Source organism: Crocuta crocuta, unplaced genomic scaffold (genome assembly GCF_008692635.1).
Source record: "Crocuta crocuta isolate KB4526 unplaced genomic scaffold, BGI_CrCroc_1.0 scaffold111, whole genome shotgun sequence".
In the NCBI taxonomy this organism is placed as follows: Eukaryota; Metazoa; Chordata; class Mammalia; order Carnivora; family Hyaenidae; genus Crocuta; species Crocuta crocuta.
Window position 1 is genome coordinate 2,281,380 of NW_027527611.1, and position 24,723 is coordinate 2,306,102.

Consider the following 24,723-nt stretch of genomic DNA (forward strand, 5'->3'; position numbering starts at 1 on the left):
CACGCAAACACACACATTTAAATCTTTTTAGACAATCTGTAGCTATTTTCTTCTCTCCTTTTATCATAGATCCAAACCTTTGGGGCAGAGATTATGCCCTATAGAAAAGGGGGTTACCAGTGACTTCTGCATTTCTGCCAGTGCTGGCCATGACTGTATTCAGTCCTGAATACCACCTGATGAACGACCTTCTCTGAACCTACTAAAAGCATTAGAGCCTGATGGGGACATTTCAATACATGATAGAAAAGAAGGGTCTATGAAACACAAAATAAAAATCTTTTACAAACTCGTAAATCTCAAGGAACTTAGATTTCAAAAGCATTTCCATCATTTCAGATCATGTTTTCTTTGTTAGCAATCTAATCGTAGACTCACTGACTACACTTCTCAGATGGATATATCTTAGGAAATTGCTTAGGTATAACTGCATCATTGGTTTTAGTTGCCGTAGGCAACTCTTAATCCTCTTTCCCAGGAGATGGTGACAAAGCCAACATTTTCTCCAGATAAGAGACCTGCTGGGACAGTGTTCATAATGAAAATACAACGACATCAGCTACGTCTGCCTTTACCACTACTAAGACGTCAGATTATATTCTAGGCATCTTGTGTGCACTGTGTTTAATCTTCTGAAAACTGAGAGCAACTACTCTTATTATACCCATTCTACAGTGAGGACCCTACATGTCAAGACCTCGATTTGATCGCTCACGTTTACTTAAGTTGTGTGAGCCAAGATTCAAATCCAAACTATTTAACTCAGTTTAACAGCCATGTTCCCAATACAGAGTGTTAGCTGAACAGTATTGGTATCTGTAGACAATACAGGGTTTTTGGAGTGAGTATAAGGCTCTTTTCTTATAAATCAAGTATAAGAAAATGATCTTTTACCAAAAGGAGTTACATTAACCACAAAGGAAAAGATGTATTTAAATTTTTTTACTTTACTACTTATAAAATATGTTGTTTCCCTTCTGGCGACTGTAAATGTAAGCTCTTGTTTTCTTTCATGGAGGTGCGCCTGTATCGTGGAGGCATTAATGCGAACATAGATATATTAAAGCTAACTTCCAATCTTCATTTTCATTTTCATGGGCATAACCATCAGTGAAAGTGTCCCTGTCAGGGGAAAAAAATGTTAACCATGAATTTGATTTTGTAGAATACAATATTTGAGCAACTTTTTAAAATTCTTTTTATTTTATTTTGTTTTATTTTATTTTATTTTGTTTTGTTTTATTTTATTCTATTTTATTTTATTGGACAGAGAGAAAGACAGAGAGAGAAAAAGAGAGCATGAGTGGGGGCATAGCAGAGAGAGAGAGAATACCAAGCAGGTCCTACATTGTCATATGAGAGCCTGACATGGGGCTTCAACTCCAGAACCATGAGATCATGACCTGAGCTGAGATCAAGAGTCAAACTCTTAAATGCTAAAACACCCAGGCATCCCTATTTGAGGGACTTTATAAACATTAGAATGACATTGTTATACTGGGTATTCTTACACTGACCATGTATCTGTCCATAAATTAAGTTTGAACATGTTCACCAATGTCTTGTGTCTCATTTTAGCATTATCTTTCACAGGTGACATTTGAAAATTGCTGCACATATTTGAATAGCAGACATGATAGGAATAACATATAAGAACATGGTTGTCTGGTTGGTTTGCTAATTTAAGAATTGGATCATTATGAGTCTCTTCTATGTCGGGCTTTTCATTGGTACATCAAACAATAACTGTCACATATTAAATGATGGATCAACATTTGTTGAATGAATGAGTAGTCATCTCGAAGAATCCAGCCTCCGGGCTTTTTGCAGTATGACACTTTGATAGATAGTAGAGCCATCACACAACTTTTGGGCTTTAGATGTTAAATATCATCTGCTTCACTATTGGTAGGTAAATAGATCTCATTTCAAATGACAGCCAGAAAAATGCTGAAAGATCTGTGCTAGGAAGGACTGTTAAGTTCACACCAGATCCATTGGAGAAGAGGGTTGTGATGAACTCTTAGGTCTGTCACGGGCACAGATCAAGAAGCACCAGTGTGCATGGTTTATATACGTCAAACACGATCAAGTCCAACTCGGGGTCAGCACGTTTTTCAGCACAGTGTGATCGTAGATTCCCTACATGCCCTTTAGTGTCTCTTCTATGCTATGCACATTTTGTAGTCAGCCTGATTTCTTTCATATTTTTTTAGTTTATACATATATTTTTGAGAGAGAGAGAAAGAGAGAGTGTGTAAGTGGGGGAAGGGCAGAGAGAGAGAGGGGGGGAGAGAGGGAGAGAGAGAGAAAATCCAAACAGACTCTGCTCTGTCAGCACGGTTTAGTGTTCTGCTTAATCGCATGAACCATGAGATCATGACCTGAGCTGAAATCAAGTGTCCCACATTTAACCAACTGAACCACCCAGCTGCCCCTGTTTTCTTCCATAATTTTTAGCAAGAGTCCATCTTTGTTCTGAGATTAGATTTGAAAGTGGAAGAGCTAAATGGGCAAGAGCATTTAAAAACATTCTGGCTATTCTCAGAAATGGTCACAGGATACATTCTGCTGTGAGCATCCAACCAAGGTCATATTCTTTCTGTGTCTACCTGCTGTGCATCATGTGGGAGGGCTAAGGAGAAAAAAACATAATCTTTGTGATAAATAGTCTCAAGTACAAAAGTCAAGAACACCCTATTATGGGTTAAAATCATCACCTTGGTACACACCCAGCACCCACTGAGCTTTCTGAGCTAAGAAATGTGTGGTGCGCTTAGTGTAGAACTGTTGCCCAGACTTTCATTATTGCCCATCATTAGTGGGCATCTTAACGCCTACACAGACATTGGGATCATCTAGAAAGAAATGGAAAGTGCAGCCTTTCCAAGGCCACTTAAAACAGCTTCGGTGGGGTAACAATGAGGAGACCGTTTTACAAGGCAGTTTAAGTGTACTTATTTATAGTCCTCAGACATCCCTTATTTTCCAAAAGGAATATCCTACCAATGTGAAATATGACCTGATCTGTCCATATTTTTCAAAAAATCAGCTATTACACGAAGGGAGTGCCTTCTGAGTGGCTAATATCAGATAGATCCTTTAAAAAAAACCTTTTTTTTTTTTTGTAAGATAAACATGTGAAAGCTCAAAACAAGGCTTGGAATTTTCAATGCTTTAAATCATTTTTTGATTTGCTTCGATGCGCTTTAGGAAGAATAATATGAAAATACAGTTTTCACATTTGTAACTCTCAATAAAATAACGGCATGAATCATTATATAAGATATATATTAAACATCTTCATAGTAATAGATCCTATTTTTAAAACTCAATACGTCCTCTATGACTCTGACGACCTCTGGTCTCTTGCATTGATCGTTTCGGTCAGAGCTCACTCTGTGTGTGTGTCGCTCACAGCCGTGTCCTGTGGGAACCCCGGCACGCCCACCAACGGCATGATTGTCAGCAGCGACGGCGTCCTGTTCTCCAGCTCGGTCATCTACGCCTGCTGGGAGGGCTACAAGACCTCGGGGCTGACGACCCGGCACTGCACGGCCAACGGGACCTGGACCGGCACCGCCCCCGACTGCACAAGTGAGTCAGAGCTGTGCGGAATCAAGGACATCACCAATGATTCCTGCTTGATTGAGGAAAATGCGTTTATTAAAGTATTATATTGATTTTTTTAATTTATGGAGAAAAAAGATACATATATACGTATATATGATATGATGACTCTTTATTAGACAGTTTTAGATCTTTCTTCACTTTCTTACTTATATGGTTGAAAATATTTTCCTTTTTTAATGTTTACTTATTTTTGAGAGAGAAAGAGAGAGATTGCAAGCAGAAGATGGGCAGAGAGATGGGGACAGAGAATCCAAATGAGCTCTGTGCTGTCAGCACTGAGCCTGATGTGGGGCTTGAACTCACAAACCACGAGATCATGACCTGAGCCAAAGTCAGATGCTTAACCAGCTGAGCCACCCAGGCGCCCCAAAACTATTTTCATTGGCCACTGAGTTGGACATTGGGAAATTGGGGGCAAAAAAAGTCAAGGTTTGTCCTCTCTGTAGAACATTTCATTTGCAGAGAAATAAGGAAAGTGTTTATTCTCTGATCAGAGCCTTTGTCTCTGTCCTTAACTTGGTGGTGAGATTACACATGGTGCATAATTAAGGACTGGACAAGGATGGCAGCCGGCGTCCTCACAGCCGACCACGACCAAACAGAAACAAGCGATTCCAGACACACCATATCCTGACAACCAGTCAGTAACTTCACCAATCGGAACACAGTACTGCTGTAACAATTTACCACTGAATCACTTGTTTTTAAGTTTAGTTTTTTATTTATTTTAAGAGAGAGAGAGAGCAAACATGGGAGGGCAGAGAGAGAGGGAGAGAGAGAATCCCAAGCAGGTTCCCTGCTGTCGGCACAGACCCCGACATGGGGCTCAAACCTACGACCCATGAGATCGTGGCCTGAGCCGAGATCAAGAGCCAGATGCTCAACTGACTGAGCCGCTCAAATGCCCCATTACTTAATCACTTTGAATATCAGCATAAGGGGAGTAAAATGAACAGAAACCGTAATGAATTCATTTAATGGTAATTTTTTTTTGTTTTTCCTTTTCTAATGTTTTTTGTCTTCTGCTCATTAGTTATAAGCTGTGGGGACCCAGGTACACTGGCCAATGGCATCCAGTTTGGGATGGATTTCACCTTCAATAAGACTGTGAGCTATCAGTGTGCCCCCGGCTATCTCATGGAACCGGTCACAGCAGCCACCATCCGTTGTACCAAAGACAGTACGTGGAATAACAGCAAACCCGTCTGCAAAGGTTTGTGTCGCTGCCTTTCTGGTGTCGCGTATGCATGCAGAAGTGTTCATCGAATGACGTTTCATTGCATTTGCAAATGCAAGCATTTATGGCGTCCTCTGTGTGCTAGGAATTCCTGTGAACTTGTTTGCAAATAAAATCACTGCACTTCCTTAATACATTCATCTCAGCTTCACAGGTGGGAAAACAGACTTGCAGGGAGAGTTAGTAAGCGGCTCAGTACACAAACCAAGAGCGGGAGACATCGGCTCTCAGATGACGGGCTGACTCCCTTTAAGTCTGTATTGTGAAGCCCATTGTTTTCCTCTCTCTTGGTAAACATGCTAACCCAGCTGTGTTAAGGCTGAAGGTGGGTGTGGTGGGGAAGTATAATTATAGGACTTTAAACTCCACGTAGAGCGTGAAGCTGATCCTCAAATGATGGCAGAGAACATTGGTCGCATGATGTTCTGTGGGGTTCAGACACTGAGCTTGAAGATGCCCCACCAATACAGAGGTGGTGGAAAAGGTTTGTGAACTGGGCGGTTGGACTTTCCAGGGAGAGCGGGGCAGGGAGACGCCAGTGGATGCGACTTGGACGACGTAGCGGAGGGCTGGGCTCTGACCGTGAGAAAACGGTGGTGCTGGTGACAGTTGTCCAAAGGCAGTGATCTGCACGGTTAGGACTCCTCTGCCAGCACCAGAGAGAGCACATGCTGGCTTCCTTACCAGCCGGGCCAGAACCGGGCAGGAGGGGCAAGGAGGGGCAGGCGGGGCTTGAGCGGGGCTTGCCCCAAACATAAAAGTGCGGTGCCTGGCTCTTTACTGGGCTAGGAACCCCGACAGTTGTAGCGGAGTTGCGAGCCGGATTGTGGCAGCTGGTAGTGAGGAAGGGCTCATCTTCAGTGGGCTCTGAGAGGCAGACGGGCTTGGGTCTGGCGTGGACACGGTGGGCTCTGAGAGGCAGACGGGCTTGGGTCTGGCGTGGACACGGTGGGCTCTGAGAGGCAGACGGGCTTGGGTCTGGCGTGGACANACATAAAAGTGCGGTGCCTGGCTCTTTACTGGGCTAGGAACCCCGACAGTTGTAGCGGAGTGGCGAGCCGGATTGTGGCAGCTGGTAGTGAGGAAGGGCTCGTCTTCAGTGGGCTCCGAGAGGCAGACGGGCTTGGGTCTGGCGTGGACAGAGTGTGGTATTAGCCCTCCTTGGGAGCTCGGTGCTCAACCACATGGCTCCCTTTCCCTTCCGATGTGGGCATGTTCATAGACCACGTTTTCCCTCCGACTGGGGTGTAAGGCTTAAAGCAGCTCCTGTCTTCAACCCACCATCATTAATTCTGTGTCTGTTGCCGGTGCTGGATAAATGTTCACTGAAAGTCACAGATTAGTGTCAGGAGCAGGTTAGTCACGTGATGTGCCCATGACGGCTGTTCAATAAAATGCCCTGGTCTCTGGGATGTCATGTGCTTTTGTAGACTTTTCTTCCTCTTTGAATAGCCAGTGCAGTTGTAAGGAGCTCCGTGGCCAACAGGGCCCTTCCAGAAGAGGCCACTCTCTCCCTCTGAACTTGTTTGGGGCTGGTCACCTCCTGACAGGATTCTGTGGAACCACGTCACTCATTACCGTCCCCTCCTGGGGGACTTCTCACTTGACATCCCCTGTCGAGAGCACGTGTCCCCCCTACCTCCTCACATGTGGACTCTCAGGAAATATTGGTTGAAATAATGAAGAGATGAAAGAGAGCAGAAAAGCTCATTTCCAACCACTGACTGTGCATGAGCGATGGCGTGTGTGACTGTGCCTCCCTATGTGAGAATGCGTGAGTGTGATCACGCAGAAGAAAATGCAGGTGAGACTATACATGTGAGTCCCTTCCCCTGCTGCCTTCTGTCATTGGCAAGCCTCCTCCAGTGTGAAAAATCCAGAAAGCTGATAGATCTTCCAAGAAGATTTGTCAGTCACACCCCAGCCCCTGTACTTTAAGGTAATGGCCAGACTCCAAGGGGACTACATGGGGCCGCACCAACCACTCGTCATCTGTGAGAATTGTGTCCTTGCTCTGGGACCCCATCATCAGCTCATGATTGATATAATACACTGAGAAGTGGTGTTCCACATAATCTTTTTAACCATGCAGGTGCTTGACTTTTAATTATTCGGCAAATTGATCTACAGCCTATGTCTTTCAGATATTATATGCTATCTTTAAATTTTTTTTTTAATTTTTTAATGTTTATTTATTTTTGAGAGGAGGGGGGGACACGGAATCTGAAGCAGGCTCTCCAGGCTCTGAGCTTTCAGCACAGAGCCTGATGTGGGGCTCGAACCCTCAAACTATGAGAACATGACCTGAGCCAAAGTCAGTTGCTTAACCAACTGAGCCACCCAGGCACCCCACTATCTTTAAATTAAAAAACAAAATGCAGAGAGTCTACCAACTATGTATAAATCCAGAAATTTGTACTTATATCATATAAGCAAGCCTTGATTTGACTTGTTACTGGGAACCATCATGAAAAGACGTATATTAAATAGGAATATTTCTTCTCTTCTTGGCCTTGTATGTATTAAGGATGTCATGTTCAAGCCTGCTTTCTTCTACCGCGTGTTATGTTGTGACTTTGCTGTGTTCTTATGTACTTCGTCTAAATTAATGAAGAAATACTGGAGAATGGCTTTATTATTTTGATGTGCTGTCTCCCTCAATAATTCTTGTCTTGAACGAAAACACCACTACGTAGATGTCCTTTGTGATTGGAGTAAAATTAAAACGTGGATCCTCTGAGTGTGAGAGAGGGTCCTGGCAGACGCTCTGCATGCCCAATCTCGTCTGTTCTTTGGACGCAGCTGTCATGTGTGGTCAGCCTCCTCAAGTACAGCACGGAAGAGTGGAGGGAGCAGACTTCCGCTGGGGCGCCAGCATCAGTTACAGCTGTGTGGACGGCTTCCAGCCCTCCCACTCCGCCATCCTCTCCTGTGAAGGCCGTGGGGTGTGGAAAGGGGAGGTGCCCCAGTGCCTGCGTAAGTCCCCCAGCAATGCTGGTTCCTTGGGTCCTGTCCCGCGGTACCCCTACCCCAGGAGCCCCCTCAGCTCGCGATCCGAGGGGAACAGCCATGGGCCCTTATAGCCCTGCTACCTTATGCAAAGGCTCACGCGGGACACCTCCCCGCCCAGAGCAGATTCTGCCCCTCGGTTGTTTACGGGTCTGATAGTTGTTCCCAGAGGTTTTGCAGACATAGCTCCACAGCCCGAGGGGGTGACCTGATGCAGCGGCCCCTACTGTTAGCTGACTGCTTTGCTGTCTCCAACAGCTGTGTTCTGCGGAGACCCCGGCACCCCTGCGGAGGGGCGGCTCAGTGGCAAAAGCTTCACCTACAAATCAGAAGTCTTCTTCCAGTGCAAATCTCCCTTCATACTGGTGGGCTCCTCAAGAAGGACCTGCCAGGCCGACGGCACGTGGAGCGGCACGCAGCCCACCTGCATCGGTGAGACGGCGAGGTCGCCCCTGGGGTGGTCGGGTGGGGACGCGCGCGCCACCCTGGGACGGTGTGTGGGTTCACCAGCCACATGCCTGTAGGCCATCGACCACTCTGATTAAATCCTACAGATCAACTTTGGAGTTGCACTTAGGACTTGTCTGCATGTCTCCACCTCAAGGGGCAGGAGCGTTCTTTCAGGGAGGGACAGTTTGTTGGAGACACTGTTATTGCCCTTCTCCAAAGCCGCCGTCGCCGGGAAGATGGCCTGGCTGTTTGGGCGCCGTCCCCTTGGTGCCGGTCTGTCCAGCAGTGGCCTGTCCCTGCGGACCCGCCCCCACCAGCACTGATGGGAGGAGTCGGGCACAGACGTTCTGGTGACCTTGGAATACGGCGACAGGACTTAGAAGCCAGAAGATACTTTCCATATGATTTAAGCCCTGCCTTTTTATGTTGTGTTTCTGTCTCCTGGGAAGGATTCAGATGCAAGTTATTATTTGTCAAAAGTCGAATTCTTAGTGGCCTAGAAACATCACCCTTTATTTCTATTATGAGCGATTTTCCTGGTACCTCATGGCTGCAGACTCAGGCTTATTGATGGGTTAATTTTTGCACCAGCTGGACTGAGCGGAGGAGTAGATGTTCTGTTTCTTTGTAGTAAACAATTAATGATCTGTAGTCATGAATTCTAAGATATTGAATGATTACTGCTTACACGCAAATACCTTCAGAAATAATTTCCTTGAACTATTGCCTTAAAAAAAAATAACAGACATTTAAACCGTTGCCACACGGTTACTATCTCTGTATTAAGAAATGGTTTTCTTCCCTCCAATAGGTTAGTGTTTCTTGAAAACAATTTTTCTATAAGTTAGCTATATTTTTTATACGAGCATCTAGAGAGCAGCAAATAATAAAACTGCATGATCCTCATTGCTCAAGTCCTACATTTTGGGGGGAGAGAAATGTCACTTTGGGTCTACCATATGCCTCAATTTTGAAGCATTAAATATATTTCTCATTTTGAAGTCTGGAGGAAAATTAACTCAAGAAATTCACAATCATGTAATAGATGACTGAAAGAGATGGCCACTAATGGAGTCCTTAAGAACCAAGGGGTCATAGGGGCGCCCGGGTGGCTCAGTCGGTTAAGCGTCCAACTTCGGCTCAGGTCATGATCTCATATTGTGGGTTCGAGCCCCATGTCAGGCTCTGTGCTGACAACTCAGAGCCTGGATCCTGCTTCAGATTCTGTGTCTCCCTCTCTCTCTGACCCTCCCCTGCTCACACTGTGTCTCCGTCTCTCTCAGAAATAAAGAAAACATTTTTTAAAAATTAAAAAAAAAGAAGCAAGGGATCATAATAATTATTGAAGACAGCATATTAGTGACCAACCAGTATACTAAGTTTGACCAGAAAATGGAAAAGAATGTTTATTCTGATACGGAAAATAATACACAGAGCAATTTAGAATCTGATAAAGGACTAAAGAGTAATCTCTAAAGAAGTCTAAAAAGAAGATGAAAATAGCAGTTTTCTTTTATTTTTAAATTTCATGCAAAACATCTTACACATTTGTCAAAACACAATTTTCTCAAATTTTTTAAAGTTTATTTGTTTTGAGAGAGAGAGGGAGGGAGGGATTGAGCAGAGGAGGGGTGGAGAGGGAGAGAGGATCCCAAGCAGGCCCCATGCTCAGCTCAGAGCCTGATGCAGGGGTCGATCTCAATACTGTGAGATCACAACCTGAGCCGAAATCTAGGGTTGGGTACTTGACCAGCTGAGCCACCCAGGTGTCCCGATTTCCTCAAATTTGTATGACCTTTGAGTAAAAATGTTAGAATCCCTATAGTAACTGTATCTGGCACTCTTTGTTTTGTTTTGTTTTGTTTTGTTGTTAATGTGCACTTCAGATCCTGCTCATAACAGCTGCCCAGACCCCGGCACTCCACACTTTGGAATACAAAATAGCTCCAGAGGATATGAGGTATTCCATTTTTATGTCACCCTGTTTCTCTGTAAGTATGAAATATAACTGACACTCAAACATATGCACGTGGTTTTGTGCACCCTGATTCATCATATATTTGCTGAAATCCATTCATACAGAGAGGATTTCCACGGGACATGTTAACTGTCAAAATAGGGACAGCTGGGTGCCTTTTCACTTGCAAGGTAGCAATTGTCATATTGGTTCATACTTGAGACTTTGCGTAATGTGACGTGTTTTGTTCACTGGACGGACATGTAGTTTTCCAGAGCGACCATCACTGAATAGCCACACAAAACAACACCATGTTTAGTGGCCTGATACATCACGGGCAAAGACTATCACATTTCAGAGACAAGAACAAGAGAAAATGCATTCAGGCTCCGTAGCCAGCGAGCTTGCTCTGTGGTATGTCTTTTCCATGTCATCTCTCTCTATGAATTATTTGCGTAATTCACATCACATTTGATGTTCATTTGACTTAGTACATTAAGGCTTTAGGTAGTTTTAGAGGAATACCTAAAAATGGAAGGCAACAGATCTTGAAATAAAATGTTTCCACCATCGTAAGTGATCAAGTGACTTCACAGCTCAAAGTTGAGATGGTTTGAAAGCCATAGTTAAATACGTGTGGTGTGTTCAAGTTAGAGACCCCAGGAATTTAGATAAAAAGTCTTCTTTCTTCAGCCACTACAACCAAGTCTTTCATGAAACCTAAAATGTTTTTTTCTCTGGTTGGCTCGAACACACCGTGGCTACTTCCTGAGGACATTCCTACACCCCCTGAAAGGAACTTGCCATGGTACCTGTAAGGTAGAATCTGGCACATTTTATATTAGGTGTCAAATACGGCCTAATCCTCAGGTTAATGCTTTCCGGCGTGTAGAAACATCATGCCACGTGTACAGCGATACCTGCAAATACTACGCTGAATAACACTCTGAGTAACTCCCATTGCTTCTTAATCTGCCGTCACAGAGCCCACGTGACGTCCACGTGTAGTGACTGCATTCAGCAACGTATCCCTGTGACCTCTCTTAAGCAGCTACTAGGGATGGATGGGTTTCTCACTCCTCTGAGGACAACATCAAGTTACACCAACAAGAATGATAGATTAGATCCCAAAGCAAGATTTGTTAATAGTTTAAAGACACGGATGCCATCTTTTAAGGAGATGGCTGACCCTTTCAGAGAAATCACCCCAAAATGTTTTGTTTTCTTTCTTTTTTCATCAGGACACATTACGTTGTGAGTATAACAGATTTTAGTGTGTTCTGAAACATACTCACGCAGAGTGAGGCACTGCAGATTTAGAACATCCCGTGGCGCACTGCGTTAATCACGCAATTTAAATACTACCCTCCAGTCTCCAGCCTGCCTTGTCCCATAGTTCATAAACGCCAGGTTGATTTACAGTGGTCAATCTGGAGTGGCCAGGGAGCTTCTGCTAAAAGATATTCTATTGAGAAGGACTGTGTATTTTCCTCTGACCACTACGTGATGGAGGCTCTCCTTTATCTTCTTGCTAGTAAATAACATAGCGTATTTGCCAGGTCTGACTGGGGCCAGCGACGTGCTGATGAGGAAATTCGATGGAGGCTGTTCCTGATAGGTTATGGGTTAACCTTTTCCCATCGCTGCATCTCAAGTCCATTATTCCTTTGCAGTTTAGATAAATTTGAACTTTCTTTTTCTGTATAAATTCCGATCTCTACCTTTAGGTGCCAGTGGTAAGGAACAGCTTTTTAATTTTTTTTTTTCTGACCTGCTTCGTCACTATTCATTGTGGTAACTATTGCACCACGTTTTCCTCATAGTTATTGCTGCCCAAATCCCAGTGAGGGAGATGGGGACTGACCCAGACGGGAAGACAAATGTAGAGGAATTAAGGAACTGGTTGGAATCTGCAGAGCAAGTATCAAGGTGCGCTGTTCACCTGTGCACTTACCTGGCTTCGTAATGAATGCCTTAGGAACCCAATGGGTCCCATTCTGAGCTGCAGGGTACACGAAGCTACCTTCCAGGTGTAGACCACCTTTCCGTAAGCTCATTTCATTTCCCTTTTCTGTGCTCCCCAGCCTGCATGTCCCAGGTATAAGTGATCCATGACTGGGGAAGATAATCGATTCCCTTCAACACATGACCACCACTCATCCTCAGAAAACATGTTCACAGACCCCTGGGAACCTTCCCTCACGGCGCTTGCAGTCACGTTAGGGAAGTAGATAAACATAGGCATTTCCAGGACGTGGCAGTGTGAAGCATATGATGCATTCCTGGAAGGTCAGGAAGGAATGTGCAGAAATGAAAGGTAGCAAACTATCGAGAATTAAGGGGAGGAGATTGGCTTGTGAAGGTCTACTGAAGATACTTCCAGCGTGCAGGTGGCAATAAAGAGTTCAAATATCTGCAGCTTCAGGCGACAGATTGAGTTTCGAGAGATTCTTCGATAGAGCAGGAGCTGGCCAATGCCCAGAAGCGCTACCGAGAGTGATTTGGTAAGACCGACACCTTAAACAGGAGTAGCAGGAGATAATGGAAAAGGGAAACATTATCATTACAATCTGAAGACACAAAGGGCTACAAAGAAAGAGAAAAAGCATACTTTCATTCCCCAAATAAGCTCCCTCTTGAATGACCACAGTTCTCTGTACCTACCTGTACCTGCACCTCATGCAGTGAGCAGCCGAGCCGTCACACGCCGCTAATGTCCATGTGGGTTCAACCAATGGCCTGACATGTGGCTCGCACATCTTACCCCAGACCCTGACTTGCAGCCTGATGACGTAGGGTCACGTGCATGTGCTCTGCCTCTGAAGCCCATGTCGGATCTCCTCTCTAGGTGGGAAGCACGGTGTTTTTCAGGTGCAGGAAAGGTTACCACATCCAAGGTTCTACGACTCGGACTTGCCTTGCAAATTTAACCTGGAGTGGAATACAGACGGAGTGTATACGTAAGTGCGATTTCCTCCACCACACCCAGCAACTGCCTGTGTTTCTTCTCCAGCCTCTGGGAAGCGTTTGCCCTCAAGGGAAATAAGGAGGAACTGCATGGTTTTTGTTTGTTTGACCATTTTTAATTCCCTAAGGCAGAGTGTCTCAGAGTCTGGTTCCCTAGAAGCAGCAGAACCGGCATCACCTGGGAGTTGGGGGGTAATTAAAATTCTCAAGCTGTAGCCCCAGACCTTTAGAATCAGAAACTCAGGGGTTGGAACTGGGTGGGAGTAAAAAGGAGGGCCAGCAAGCTGTCGTTCACCCAGCTCTGCGGGTGATGCCGGGCACACTACAGCCTGAGAGCCTGCCCTAAACCACGCACAAGTGCATAACACTGGTAAGGCTCACAGAGAGAAAGCGTTCTTATCCACGCTGTTATTATTCTAGAGTGTTTGCATCAGATTATTAAAGAGGGGAAAATGGATCACGGAATATGTCACGATGTTAATAAAAATATCTTAAATGTTTTTTTTAAATTATTTTAGCAAAAAAGTGCGTGAGCAGGGGAGAAGGCAGAGGGAGAGAGAGAGAAAATCTCAAGCAGGCTCCAAGCTCAGTGCAGAGCCCTACGTGGGGCTCATTCCCATGACCCTGGGATCAGGACCTAAGCCAAAATCAAGAGTTGGACGCTCAGCCAACTAAGCCACCCAGGAGTCCCTTAAATGTCATTTTTGAAATTCATGTGAATTGATTGTTCCAATTGCTACTTAGGATCAAATTTTATTTTGTGACTTAATCATGAAAAATAGAAAAAATATTGTAGGAACGATTCATAAGTCAGCATTTCACCCTCTATCAATTTAGTGAAATACAGAATCTTATTTTGTTAAAAAAAACAATGTTATGAAAAATTCTTTTAATAGTATACAGGATGTGATTTTTGCACATTTATCAGTATTATCAGATGTATATTTAATTGAAAGCTATCATCTCTAATATTCTAGTCAAATTATATATGTGGATATTAGATACACACAGATATGCATACATATGTATATATATTTGCATATAGACGTGTATATGTATATATAATCACATGTGTGTTTGTGTCTGTCAATCTTAGAGCTTGCTAATATCAGGTATTCATATGTTGAAAGTTTACTGAAGCATAAAATATTATGCATTCACAATTTTAATGTTGTCAACTTGTTTTATAATCATCTGCAGAGTCCCTTTTGAGACATACTTAAGAAGTTACTTGAGATTTAAACATTGCAGTCTTATTCACTCCTAAATTAGAGTTTAAGAGAAATAAGAACCCATAACATCTCACTTAGCTTTCTAAAGACAAATCAAATTTTTACCAAAATTAACTATTCATTTAACTGAATAACAGGCTTGTTAGCTGCCACCAGACAAAAGTCGAGGCATATTTCTTTTTTTGTGGGGGAGGGGGATGTCTGCGGGGCTCAGTTAGCTGAGCGTCTGACTCTTGATTTCGGCTCAGGTCCTCATCCCAGCGTCATGGGATGGAGCCCTGAGTCGGGGTGCATGCAGAGTGTGGAGCCTGCTTGGGATTCTAACTCCCTCTGCCCCTCCCCCTTTTGCACATGTGCATTTGCTCGCTCTCTCTCTGTAAAATAAAAATTAAAAGGGTACCTGGGTGGCTCAGTTGGTTAAGCATTCAGCTCTTGACTTCAGCTCAGATCCTGATCTCATGGTTTGTGAGTTCAAGCTCTGCATTGGGATTCTCTCCCTCCCTCCCTCCCTCCCTCCTTCCCTCTCCCTCTCTTTCTGCCTCGCCCCCACTCATCTGCTCTGTCTCTTCCTTTCCCTCTCAAAATAAATAAACTTTAAAAATATAAAATAAAATATAAATTTGTAAAAAGTGCATTTCTAAACATGTGCCAATCTGTGTGTGTTTAGCTTATAGGAATGGTCTTTTAAGGAAATGTGACATATTATTTATCTTAATAGTGTTATCGGAAATAATCTATTTATTTCAACGCAATGATTTATATTCTTAATTTCTACATGTAATTATTTACACACACTTATACGTAGAGAGGGAGATTAGAGAGAGACAGAGAGAGAGGGTAAGAGGGAGGGAGGAACGGAAGGGTAGGTAGAGAGGGCTGACAGATCCCAAGTGTTCATGATGTTAACAGTTTCAGAGAATATGGGGGATGTTTAAAGACACCATATTCTCAGTTTTAAGTTGTAAGCTCATTTTACAGCCGTTTCCCAATTTTGCCACATTCCCTTCTTTAGACTCTGACTCTCTCTTGAACAAAGCATCAGTGTTTCCTAACGGAACGCTTGCTGTTTCAGCCCACGCCTGCAGACAGCCAGAAACGCCAGCCCACGCGGACGTGAGGGCCATAGACCTCCCCACCTTCGGTTACACTTTGGTGTATACCTGCCACCCCGGATTCTTCCTCGCGGCGGGGTCCGAGCACAGGACATGTAAAGCGGACATGAGATGGACAGGAAAGTCACCTGTCTGTAAAAGTAAGTCACTGAGGAGGGAGCGGACGCCCCTCCCCACCGCGCAAAGAAGGAGCGCCCGCCGCCCACCGGGCCGGCTGCGGGTTGCAAGTTCCATAAGTAACAGCCTCATGGAAGTGATGTCAGTCACCGCAGCTGAATCTGTGCTTCGTGTGGTGAGCCGTGTGTGTGAACGTGTGCGTAGTAAGTGTTTGGTACAATGCAGGCATAGTCTAAGTAGACCTGCAGATTTTAGTATTTGCTATTCACACTTCCAGCCTTCCACAGAAAGGCTGTGTGTTTAAAGAAAAACATCATGCGTTAAAAGGCCAATAAGATGCACCGTATTTTTGGAAAATGTATTTTTTAATGAAAATGGGCAAATATCACCCAGGATTGGTGAACATATAACTTAGCTGTTATATTTAAGACCACAAGCTGTTTGGTGGTGGAATATAACATTCGTGGATTCTTTACATTGATTCAAATTACAAAAACAATTAGCGTGAAAATGATGCATGAAGTACCCAAAAATTTGTGTATTTACAAATGAGAGTCCTAATTCAGGGTCAGATCTGATGATGGCCAAACTTGCGGATTCCCCACCAAACACAGATTACACATGCATCCAGTATGACACGGCATCAGCAAAAACCATGGAGTGCAACAACATCTGTGACTTTAGTTTTACTTTCTTGGAGCCTGTTCACATTTCTCAAATTAGGAATTCTTAAGACCTTTACGTCTCCCTTGCCCTTCTCCATCAGAAACAGAAGAATACAAACTTTAAAAAGGTAATTTGTAGTTCGATGCAGAACTATAAGTGCTGAGAGATTTTGAGTTAATTCCAACGCAATAGACCGAGTTAAGCATTCTGCAAGGGAAACGATTTGATATTATTCAGTATCTATCGATTTGTACTTGCATTGGTCTGGGCGAGGACTTGCAAAGTCCAGAGAGGCCCCGAATCTTAGTGATCTTGTTCGCCGCCTGCCAGTTGCGGCCAGCGCATCCCAGAGACGGAGATAAACCACCCTCGTTTGCAAGGCTCTCTGTTGTACCACACCACACGGACGTGCACTTGTCACAGCTGCACTGGCTTTGCCCGTGAAGCTCCGTTTTTTGACAAACACAGAGGAGATTCTGCTGGGAACATAGGGGTTTAAAATGGATATGTATCAGATATTCCTATTTTGTAGCTTCAGGCAATCTGGAGAAAGGAAAATTGCTTCAATTTGACATTTTTTCAAACGTACTCAAAAATAAATGCTTTTTTGAAAATGATAATTTGTCTTTTTACTTGTAGGTAAAGGAGTGGGAGAAGTTAATGAGACAGTTACTAAAACTCCAGGTTTGTATTCCAGAACAGTCCTAGATCTCAACCACATGAGCGATTTGTTCTCTTCTCTGTACAGGGAAACAGACTCTCTAGTGTGCAAATCCCCGATTCCACTAGACCACGAGCGGGCTAGCGTGCCAGCGACCACCACGCCGCGCCCTCGCACATTTCTCTTTCTGTCACGACGGTGGTTTCTTAACAGAATGACAACACTTTACTTAAGACGAAAACATGCAGCGTTATCACACACTGTTTCATTAAAAGGCGCCTCGCATTGTGTGGGCAGAAACGGACACCAACTATTGATCATAGAATGTGATATAATGGAGAGCCTTATAAAGAGGGTTGCGATTCTTTCCTCTAAACAGGAAGCTGATGTAAATGAGGCATGGTGACATCAGCAGTTAGTTACCTTGAGCAGTTCAGATGTGGAGCTCCATTCTTTCCCCCACGCCAAGTATCTCCATAGTTCAGGCATCCCCTGCCTCCCAGCATGTTAAGTATTGCTTTTTGTGTACGTGGTGCCTTGCGAAATGCATCACACAGAAAATCAGAAAGATGCAGTCCTATTTCTTAAATGAGATGCTTGCTGCTCCAAATCATCTGTGTTATAAATGTAGGGACGATTTTAATCATACATTATGTCCCCAACTTATCATGTAAGTCAACCTTTTTTTTAACATAGAAAACTTGTGTAAATACAGAAGGGCATTTTCCTAGTGTTTTCCTTGTTCGAGTTTTAACACTGATTTTTTAGGCAGGAAGGTCTATTCTGACATCAGGTGCGGAAACCGTGCATGTGACGTTCTTGTGAAGTCATAGTGCAGTGTTAAAATACTGCCATCTCCGCCGAGGCCAAATGTCCCGCCATGATTAAAGGAGTTTTTCCAATGGGCACTGTGAAGTGTAAACACTACTTCTGAAAATCATTCTGAATTATTCTATTTCAATGTTACTTAACAAAGCGAATAGGAAGTCAGTAGTCTCTCCAGGCAGCATTGTCTTCAGTGGAAGGAAACACAATCAATGTGTTGCTGTGATGGTGTGTTTGTTCTGTTTTTGTTTGCTTATTTTGTGTTTCAGATGTTGAAATACTTGCATACTTTATTTTGAAGGTGCATCCATCTTCATCAGCCCACCTTTTCTCATTCCCTCCGAAGGGACTGGCTAATGGCCGTTCTCTGTCGAGGTAGCACATCTCAACCCACCTCCACTTCCGGTCACTGTGTCACACTGCAAACCAGATCAGATGGGAAGGGCCCCAGGGATCACCGCCACCTCGTTGCTGATGGCCGTGTTGAGAGACACAAGCCAGCTCTCGGATACTGGTTACGCCTTACCGCACCCAGTCAGGCATGACCCCTTCCCCCCACACACCAACAAGAGCCACTCGTCAGGGACGGGCTGGAACAAGCACATTCATAGCTTCAGCAGAGTGGCTACATTCTCATTGAGGGAAAACAATCCTGACACTGTCTGAAAGCCTGTTTTAGTAAAGGAAAATACAGCCTTTTCAGCTTTGCCTGTTCAAACTGGGCCCCGAAACTGCCGCCAATGGATGGGCAGAAGTGTTGAATGCCCCTTGTCAATAAGCAGATGTGGGACACGTCCACGTTGGTATTGCAGTTTTTAACCTTCTTCTAAAGAGCGTTATGATTACACGTTGAGCCATGGGAAGGACTGACACTCTTCTTGAGTGCCTCCACTGCTGGGCTCGGTTTCGTAGGCATAGCTGAGCTGGGAAGACAGGACGATAGCCAGTTGCACTGAAAGGGGGCACATGAACATGACCATCATCTATGAGTGTCCTAGAAATCAGTTGTTGCAAGTGGATTTGCTAAAAAACTTACTTAGGGAGAAATGCATCTTTACGCATATACATGGCATTTGACATTGTTGCCTCTGACTTTCTTAGCAATCTGGGGATACTTTTCACAAGAATAGAAGAGCGTGGTGAGCGGGTGGGCTCTCCTTGTGAGAGAAAGATGTCCAGTCCCATAGCACCTGGGTCCCTGTGAACTGGGTGAGCTCCCTTTACTGGTGCTTTGACATGCAGCCTTTCTGAGGGCAGGGGATTTGTGGTGGATGATACGTGCCTGTTCTCTGAGCCTTCTAAGTATTCCAAAGAGTCGACCTTGATGTTAATGAAAAATCAGCAGTGATTTCCTGGGTTGGTCTAACATCTTATTATTAGATGCAATAACCTCACCTCATATCAGTTGCTCTGAGTCACCACACCCTCTGGCCTTGGCACATCCATTAAAACAGGACCTCTTTGGCACCTAAAGTATTTCTCCTGCAAATTAAGGCACGAACGTAGGTGTGCATCTCACAGAAATCTCCCTCCCCATTCCATTTCCATCTCATACACAGTGTGGAGGGTGTGGATAGGTCATCTCTGTCCTCATTTCCGTCACGATCTGTGACCTCTCACGCAACACATATTATGCCTCTATGTTGTAAAATATCTAAATTTATTTTTTCTGCATGAGCTAACATTCCTCTGGTTTCCCCCCCCCCACAGTTCCTTCAGATGTATTTTTTATCAATTCAGTGTGGAAGGGATATTATGAATATTTAGGGAAAAGACAGCCTGCAACTCTAACGGTTGACTGGTTCAATGCAACAAGTAGTAAGGTGAACGCAACCTTCCTGGAAGCCTCACAGGTGGAGCTGAAATTGACAGGTAAGCCCTGAGGGGTTTCATTTTACTGAATGAAGAATGTGAGCAGAAGCAGAACCTTTATCTCCTCACAGAGGGGGGAGCTAACCTTTATTAAATGCTCTTTAAAATTACATTGCCTTTGCATAAGCTACATCTCACGGGATCCTCTCGAGAACCGTGGTACGTTGGTATTCTCGGTTTTAAAGATGACACAACCCAACCAGTACAGAAAAGCTCATTAATTTGCTCGAGATGGTGCATGTGACATATAAGTCAAAGACATAAGATTTATATCCAGACCTGCATGTCTCCAATCTTTATTCTGTCAGTGTCCTTGTCTTCAGCTCACACTCCTCATGAGATTTTTTTTTCTCCTACTGTTAAAACAATGCCTCTAATTTATATTCCAGACCCCATTTTATGTACTTAACATATATTATCTTTCTCCTTCTTACGTCAATCCTATGATACAAGCATCCTTATCAGACACATTCCTTACTGTAAGAAAGAGAGAGCGAGAGAGTGCTCCCAGGAAAATGAAGTGTCTTTCCTAAGGTGATATGGTAGAGGTAGAATTTGAACTCAAGAATCAGGATTTCAGCGATCTGAACCTTGAGTCAATGCTCTTAATAAGAGCATCGCCTTTATGGCTATACAATGTCTTTTTTAAAATTTTTCATTTATTTCACTTTTTACAACTATGTGTCCTTGTCTACAGACTAACTCCAGGGGGTAGGGGTTTACTCTGAGCTGTTCCCAAGGCCCAGCCCTGGGCCTGAACACTGAGAGGCCCCGAAAGGCACCTGCTCTTCCCCCAGTCACTGGAAAGTATGGTGGTGGGTCAAGATTCCCCCCTTCTTCACAGTCCCCTTTCCTGCTTCCTGAAAGTGGAAAACATCTAAATATACATACAGTGGATTCAGGAAAAGTGAAATAGTTTCTACTCCAAGAGGCTTAGCAGGCATGTATCTGTGAGCCCAAGGTCGCACAGCCGCACACAACTTCACACATTGAATGTATAAATGGAAAAGCGATTCAGGCCACGTGCTCACATGTACCCAATGTCGAAATCAACCCAGGAACTCTTTAAATTTCCAGATCCCTCACTCTTCCCCAGCTGCATGGGTTAATCTTTCTCTTGGTGGAGTTTACATTTACTCCTTTCTCCAAGAAGGTGCGTCCAGAAGAGGGAGGGAGGAGGACGGGAGAGTGTGCAGAGCCTGCGGCGACCACAGGGATGCCGTGTTGGGGGTGGCTGTTTGGTCCGCACACCACACCTCATGAGTGTGTATTTCGTGATGTCTGACTACAGCACGTAGCCCTGGGGTTCAGAGATTTAGAGGCTGAGTCGGATGCCGACAACACGGAGATGCTGAGGGGGAAAGGAAGACCAGCCCAGAAGAAGGCCTGGGGCAGTCCCTCTTGTCAGATGGGCCCGACTGAGTCCCTTCCATCCTGTGCACCCCCCAGTGGAGACCGGATCCTGGGACAGCAGAGACTTGCTTCTCTAATTGAGTTAGTTAGCAGTCAGTCTACATTAGTCATTCACTGCCACGTTCTCTGGAACTAGCAGTGTGATCTTCCTTGACCCTGTGTTCTCGCCACAGAGGACAGTTCAGTTTTATATTATTATTTGTTTAATTCTTGTTTGTTTACTTGTCTATTCCCTCTATTGGTGGGGAGAGAGCTCTGGCTATTAGCACATTCCCTGCCTGCGCCAGGCTGTGTCCCCTCTCCTCTGGGCCATGCTGTTATCTGTCCTTACAGCTGCCTCACAGGAGGCTGAGCCATGTGACTGTCCAGTCTGTCCTGCCTAGAACCACACTAGCTACTCAGGGATGCTTGGCCCTCTCTCTTCACTGTGTCGTTCTCTCTATTTAGAAGTAGCCATATTTAGGGGCGCCTGGGTGGCTCAGTTGGTTATGCGTCCGACTTCGGTTCAGGTCATGGTCTCCTGGTTCTTGAGTTTGCGCCCTGCATGGGGCTCTGTGCTGACAGCTCAGATCCTGGAACCTGCCTCAGATTCTGTGTCTCCCTCTCTCTCTCTGCCCCTCCCTCACTCATAGCTCCGTCTCTCTCTCTCAATAATAAATAAACATTAAAAAAAAGAAGTAGCCCTATTTGGGCTTCTGGCTGGGATCTCTTTGTCCTCGCAAGTGACTAAAATATGAATCGTAAAAGCTAGATTAAAAAATAATATAATTGGGTGTGCGTAACCTTTATTTCTTCTGCGGGATGAAGACGTTGAATGCAATACAGTGGATGGAACACGGAAAACGGACACCGAAGCTCAAAGTTAGAAACAGCAATGATAGTTTCCGTTACTTCTGACATTGCCCTCTCTGCACCATATCTCACAGCAAATGGGTTGAATGCCTGAATTACTGACCTTTGTGAATCCCTACGATGTAAGAGTAACAACTTTGATTTTCTGTAGGAGTTTACAAGAAGGAAGAGGCTCACTTACTTCTGAAAGCTTTCCAGATTAAAGGTCTCACAGATATTTTTGTTAGCAAGTTTGAAAATGACAACTGGGGACTCGATGGCTATGTAAGTACTTCCTGTGAATGGTTGTCTCACGGCATGGGGGTCTGATCATTGCTGTCTGTGCGAGGTGAAGGCAGCCACAGGGGGGTTCTGATAGGAGCCCTGTTGTGTCTGCCCCTTGGAAACTCATCATTCCCTGTGTTTAGCAAACAGCAGGGTCCTTTTAACCTTTTTTTTTTTATAAAAGAAGAGACTTCATTTCTGAAGTGAGAAGTGAAAGAGTAGGTGCATCTGTGGACAGAACAGGAACTTAGATCCACATCCTGTATGTGACCCCACATTCCACCCAAAACTCTGAACATGACCGTTGGGTAACCACTATGAGAGTTCTAAACAAAAAGTCACTCCCAGACAGAAATTTAAAAAGAGACATTAATATCCTTTTTTGCAAGTTAACTGTCATTTGTGTGCAAAACTCATTATCTGATGTAAGAGTACACAGCCTCACATGATGTTCACCAGACAAGAGTGTGTCACAGAATGAGTTTAACACAATGTAGGTTATGTATGAATTCCTGTGTCTGCCCCCCCTTTACAACCCATGCTTATGTTCTTAATTTTACAACCTATTTCATGGTGAAAATGAGATAGTGAGGATTTATGTGAGTCGAAGTTCATGTGTGTCTTTTCCAGTTTTTAACCACTGATGTATCACTGGAAGGAAGGACGTGGGGCACAGTGTTTAACCTGTAATATGTAGCTGTGAGAACTATAGTTCAATTATGACAGAACAGAGCACTACTAATCCCCAATGTGCATTGTTCTCCCCTTCATACGTACCAGGTGTTGTCGGGACTTGAAAGAGGCGGGTTTACTTTTCAAGGCGATATTCATGGAAAAGACTTTGGAAAATTCAAGCTGGAAAGGCAAGGTAAATGCTCTTATGTTATTTTTTTAAAGCTAGTGCCAACTTGGCTTTCGCATTTTTTGTGCTCAAAAGAAATGGAAAGGCCATGACCTTGGAAGAAATATAAACAAAAGTAATGGGAGAGACAATCACCTTTTACCACAGGATGATAAACAAGTGCTCTGAACCATGGAACCGACCCATACAAAGCTGGAACAATGCAGAGCGTAGGCCAGATGTGGAACTAGTATCCTCACTGTATGAAGAGATGCTAAAACTACAGAGACAGCAAAGCAGAGATGAAGCTCAATTAGAGAGAACTAAGCTAACTACATTGCCGCAAGAGAATCAGAAGAGGGACGAGGAATAACCAAGAAAGTACAAAAAATTCTTTAACTCCTAAAAAACATATATTATGGTAACAAAGGTTTTCCATTTTTAATGATCAGAACATCAGAGTTTTAAAGCAGTTCTTCTGGGGAACAGTAGAAATGGGGCACTCCGTTCTGGGGGTGTCCGGGCAGAGAACAACAGGTTAACACTACCTTTCACCCAGCGAGTCTGCCTTTGGAGATTTCAGCCAGACAAGGGTGAAAACAGTTCTTCGTGCATAAAGGGCATCGTTTAAATCAATAAATTTATGCAACATATCACATTAAATAAGAAGCAATTTATTTCAGTATATTTCATTAAAGAAGTGAGGACTATATTGACTATATTGACGTGGAGGGATGTGTGTGACTTCTACAGGAAGAAAAAGTTTACTGTGGATGGACAGACAGTTCCTCCTTCCTTCTTCCTATCTTTATCTGCTACTTGATTTCTACCTTAGTTACCAAAGAAAGAAAATATATGAAAAAAAATCACTGGATTAGAATCTTTGCCCATCTACCAGCTAGTTTTGTAATCTAGGATGAGGTAGAATCTCCTTGGGCCTCTGTCTTCATCTGATGTCTAGTAAGGGAGTCACTTCTGGGTGGTTAGGGAGACTGAGGGAGAGCAGGAAGCATTTGCTTTGTGTGAGTGGAACTCTAGTCACACGGGAGTCACTGCTGTTGTCACTGCTGACATGGATGAGAAAACACGTTTGTAATGAGATTAGCACTGCGTTTCTCCTGAACAGCACAGGCTACTTTATACCCTACTTGTAGAACTCTATTCACATAACACTTGGGTGGAGAACACAGTGCCCATAAAGGCTTTGATACCAGAGCTGCCTTTCAGAGGCCCGGGGGTATAATGTTTTGTGATGATTGTCACTTATGATTCATTTCATAAGACTCTTATCAAGATACTGAGGGGTTCCAAAGGAAATGTATACCAACCTGTGTAATATTATATTTCAAATAAAAGCTTGACCAAAAATAACATAATCAATCATAAAACATTCTAATCTCACCATTCCAAGTGCAGTAATTCTAAATAGAAAACCTTTAAATGATAATGTCCACAGTGGCCAAGATGGTGATTTAAATTGGGTTATGTTATTTTGAGGTAATGAAAGAGTAAAGGCATTGGGCCAACACTAATGATGAGTCGAGTTTGCTCTCTTGTTCTAAAGGCAAAACCCCTGGAGGTATGTGCCCTCCCCCTCCCCCAGCACACGCTCCAG

The 24,723-nt window shown here is 44.0% G+C and overlaps 1 protein-coding gene across 1 annotated transcript in view; it reads left to right on the top strand.

Moving 5' to 3' along the window:
- The window catches only part of CSMD1 (CUB and Sushi multiple domains 1), a 1,564,948-nt gene that overhangs the window by 1,531,109 nt on the left and 9,116 nt on the right, over positions 1 to 24,723 (top strand). The window contains exons 57-66 of the mRNA XM_077771883.1: positions 3,421 to 3,597; positions 4,667 to 4,846; positions 7,673 to 7,846; positions 8,138 to 8,311; positions 10,216 to 10,289; positions 13,135 to 13,246; positions 15,558 to 15,833; positions 19,577 to 19,738; positions 22,155 to 22,267; positions 23,048 to 23,135. Of these exons, the coding sequence (XP_077628009.1) occupies positions 3,421 to 3,597; positions 4,667 to 4,846; positions 7,673 to 7,846; positions 8,138 to 8,311; positions 10,216 to 10,289; positions 13,135 to 13,246; positions 15,558 to 15,833; positions 19,577 to 19,738; positions 22,155 to 22,267; positions 23,048 to 23,135 (1,530 nt within the window). The remainder of the gene's footprint in view (positions 1 to 3,420; positions 3,598 to 4,666; positions 4,847 to 7,672; positions 7,847 to 8,137; positions 8,312 to 10,215; positions 10,290 to 13,134; positions 13,247 to 15,557; positions 15,834 to 19,576; positions 19,739 to 22,154; positions 22,268 to 23,047; positions 23,136 to 24,723) is intronic.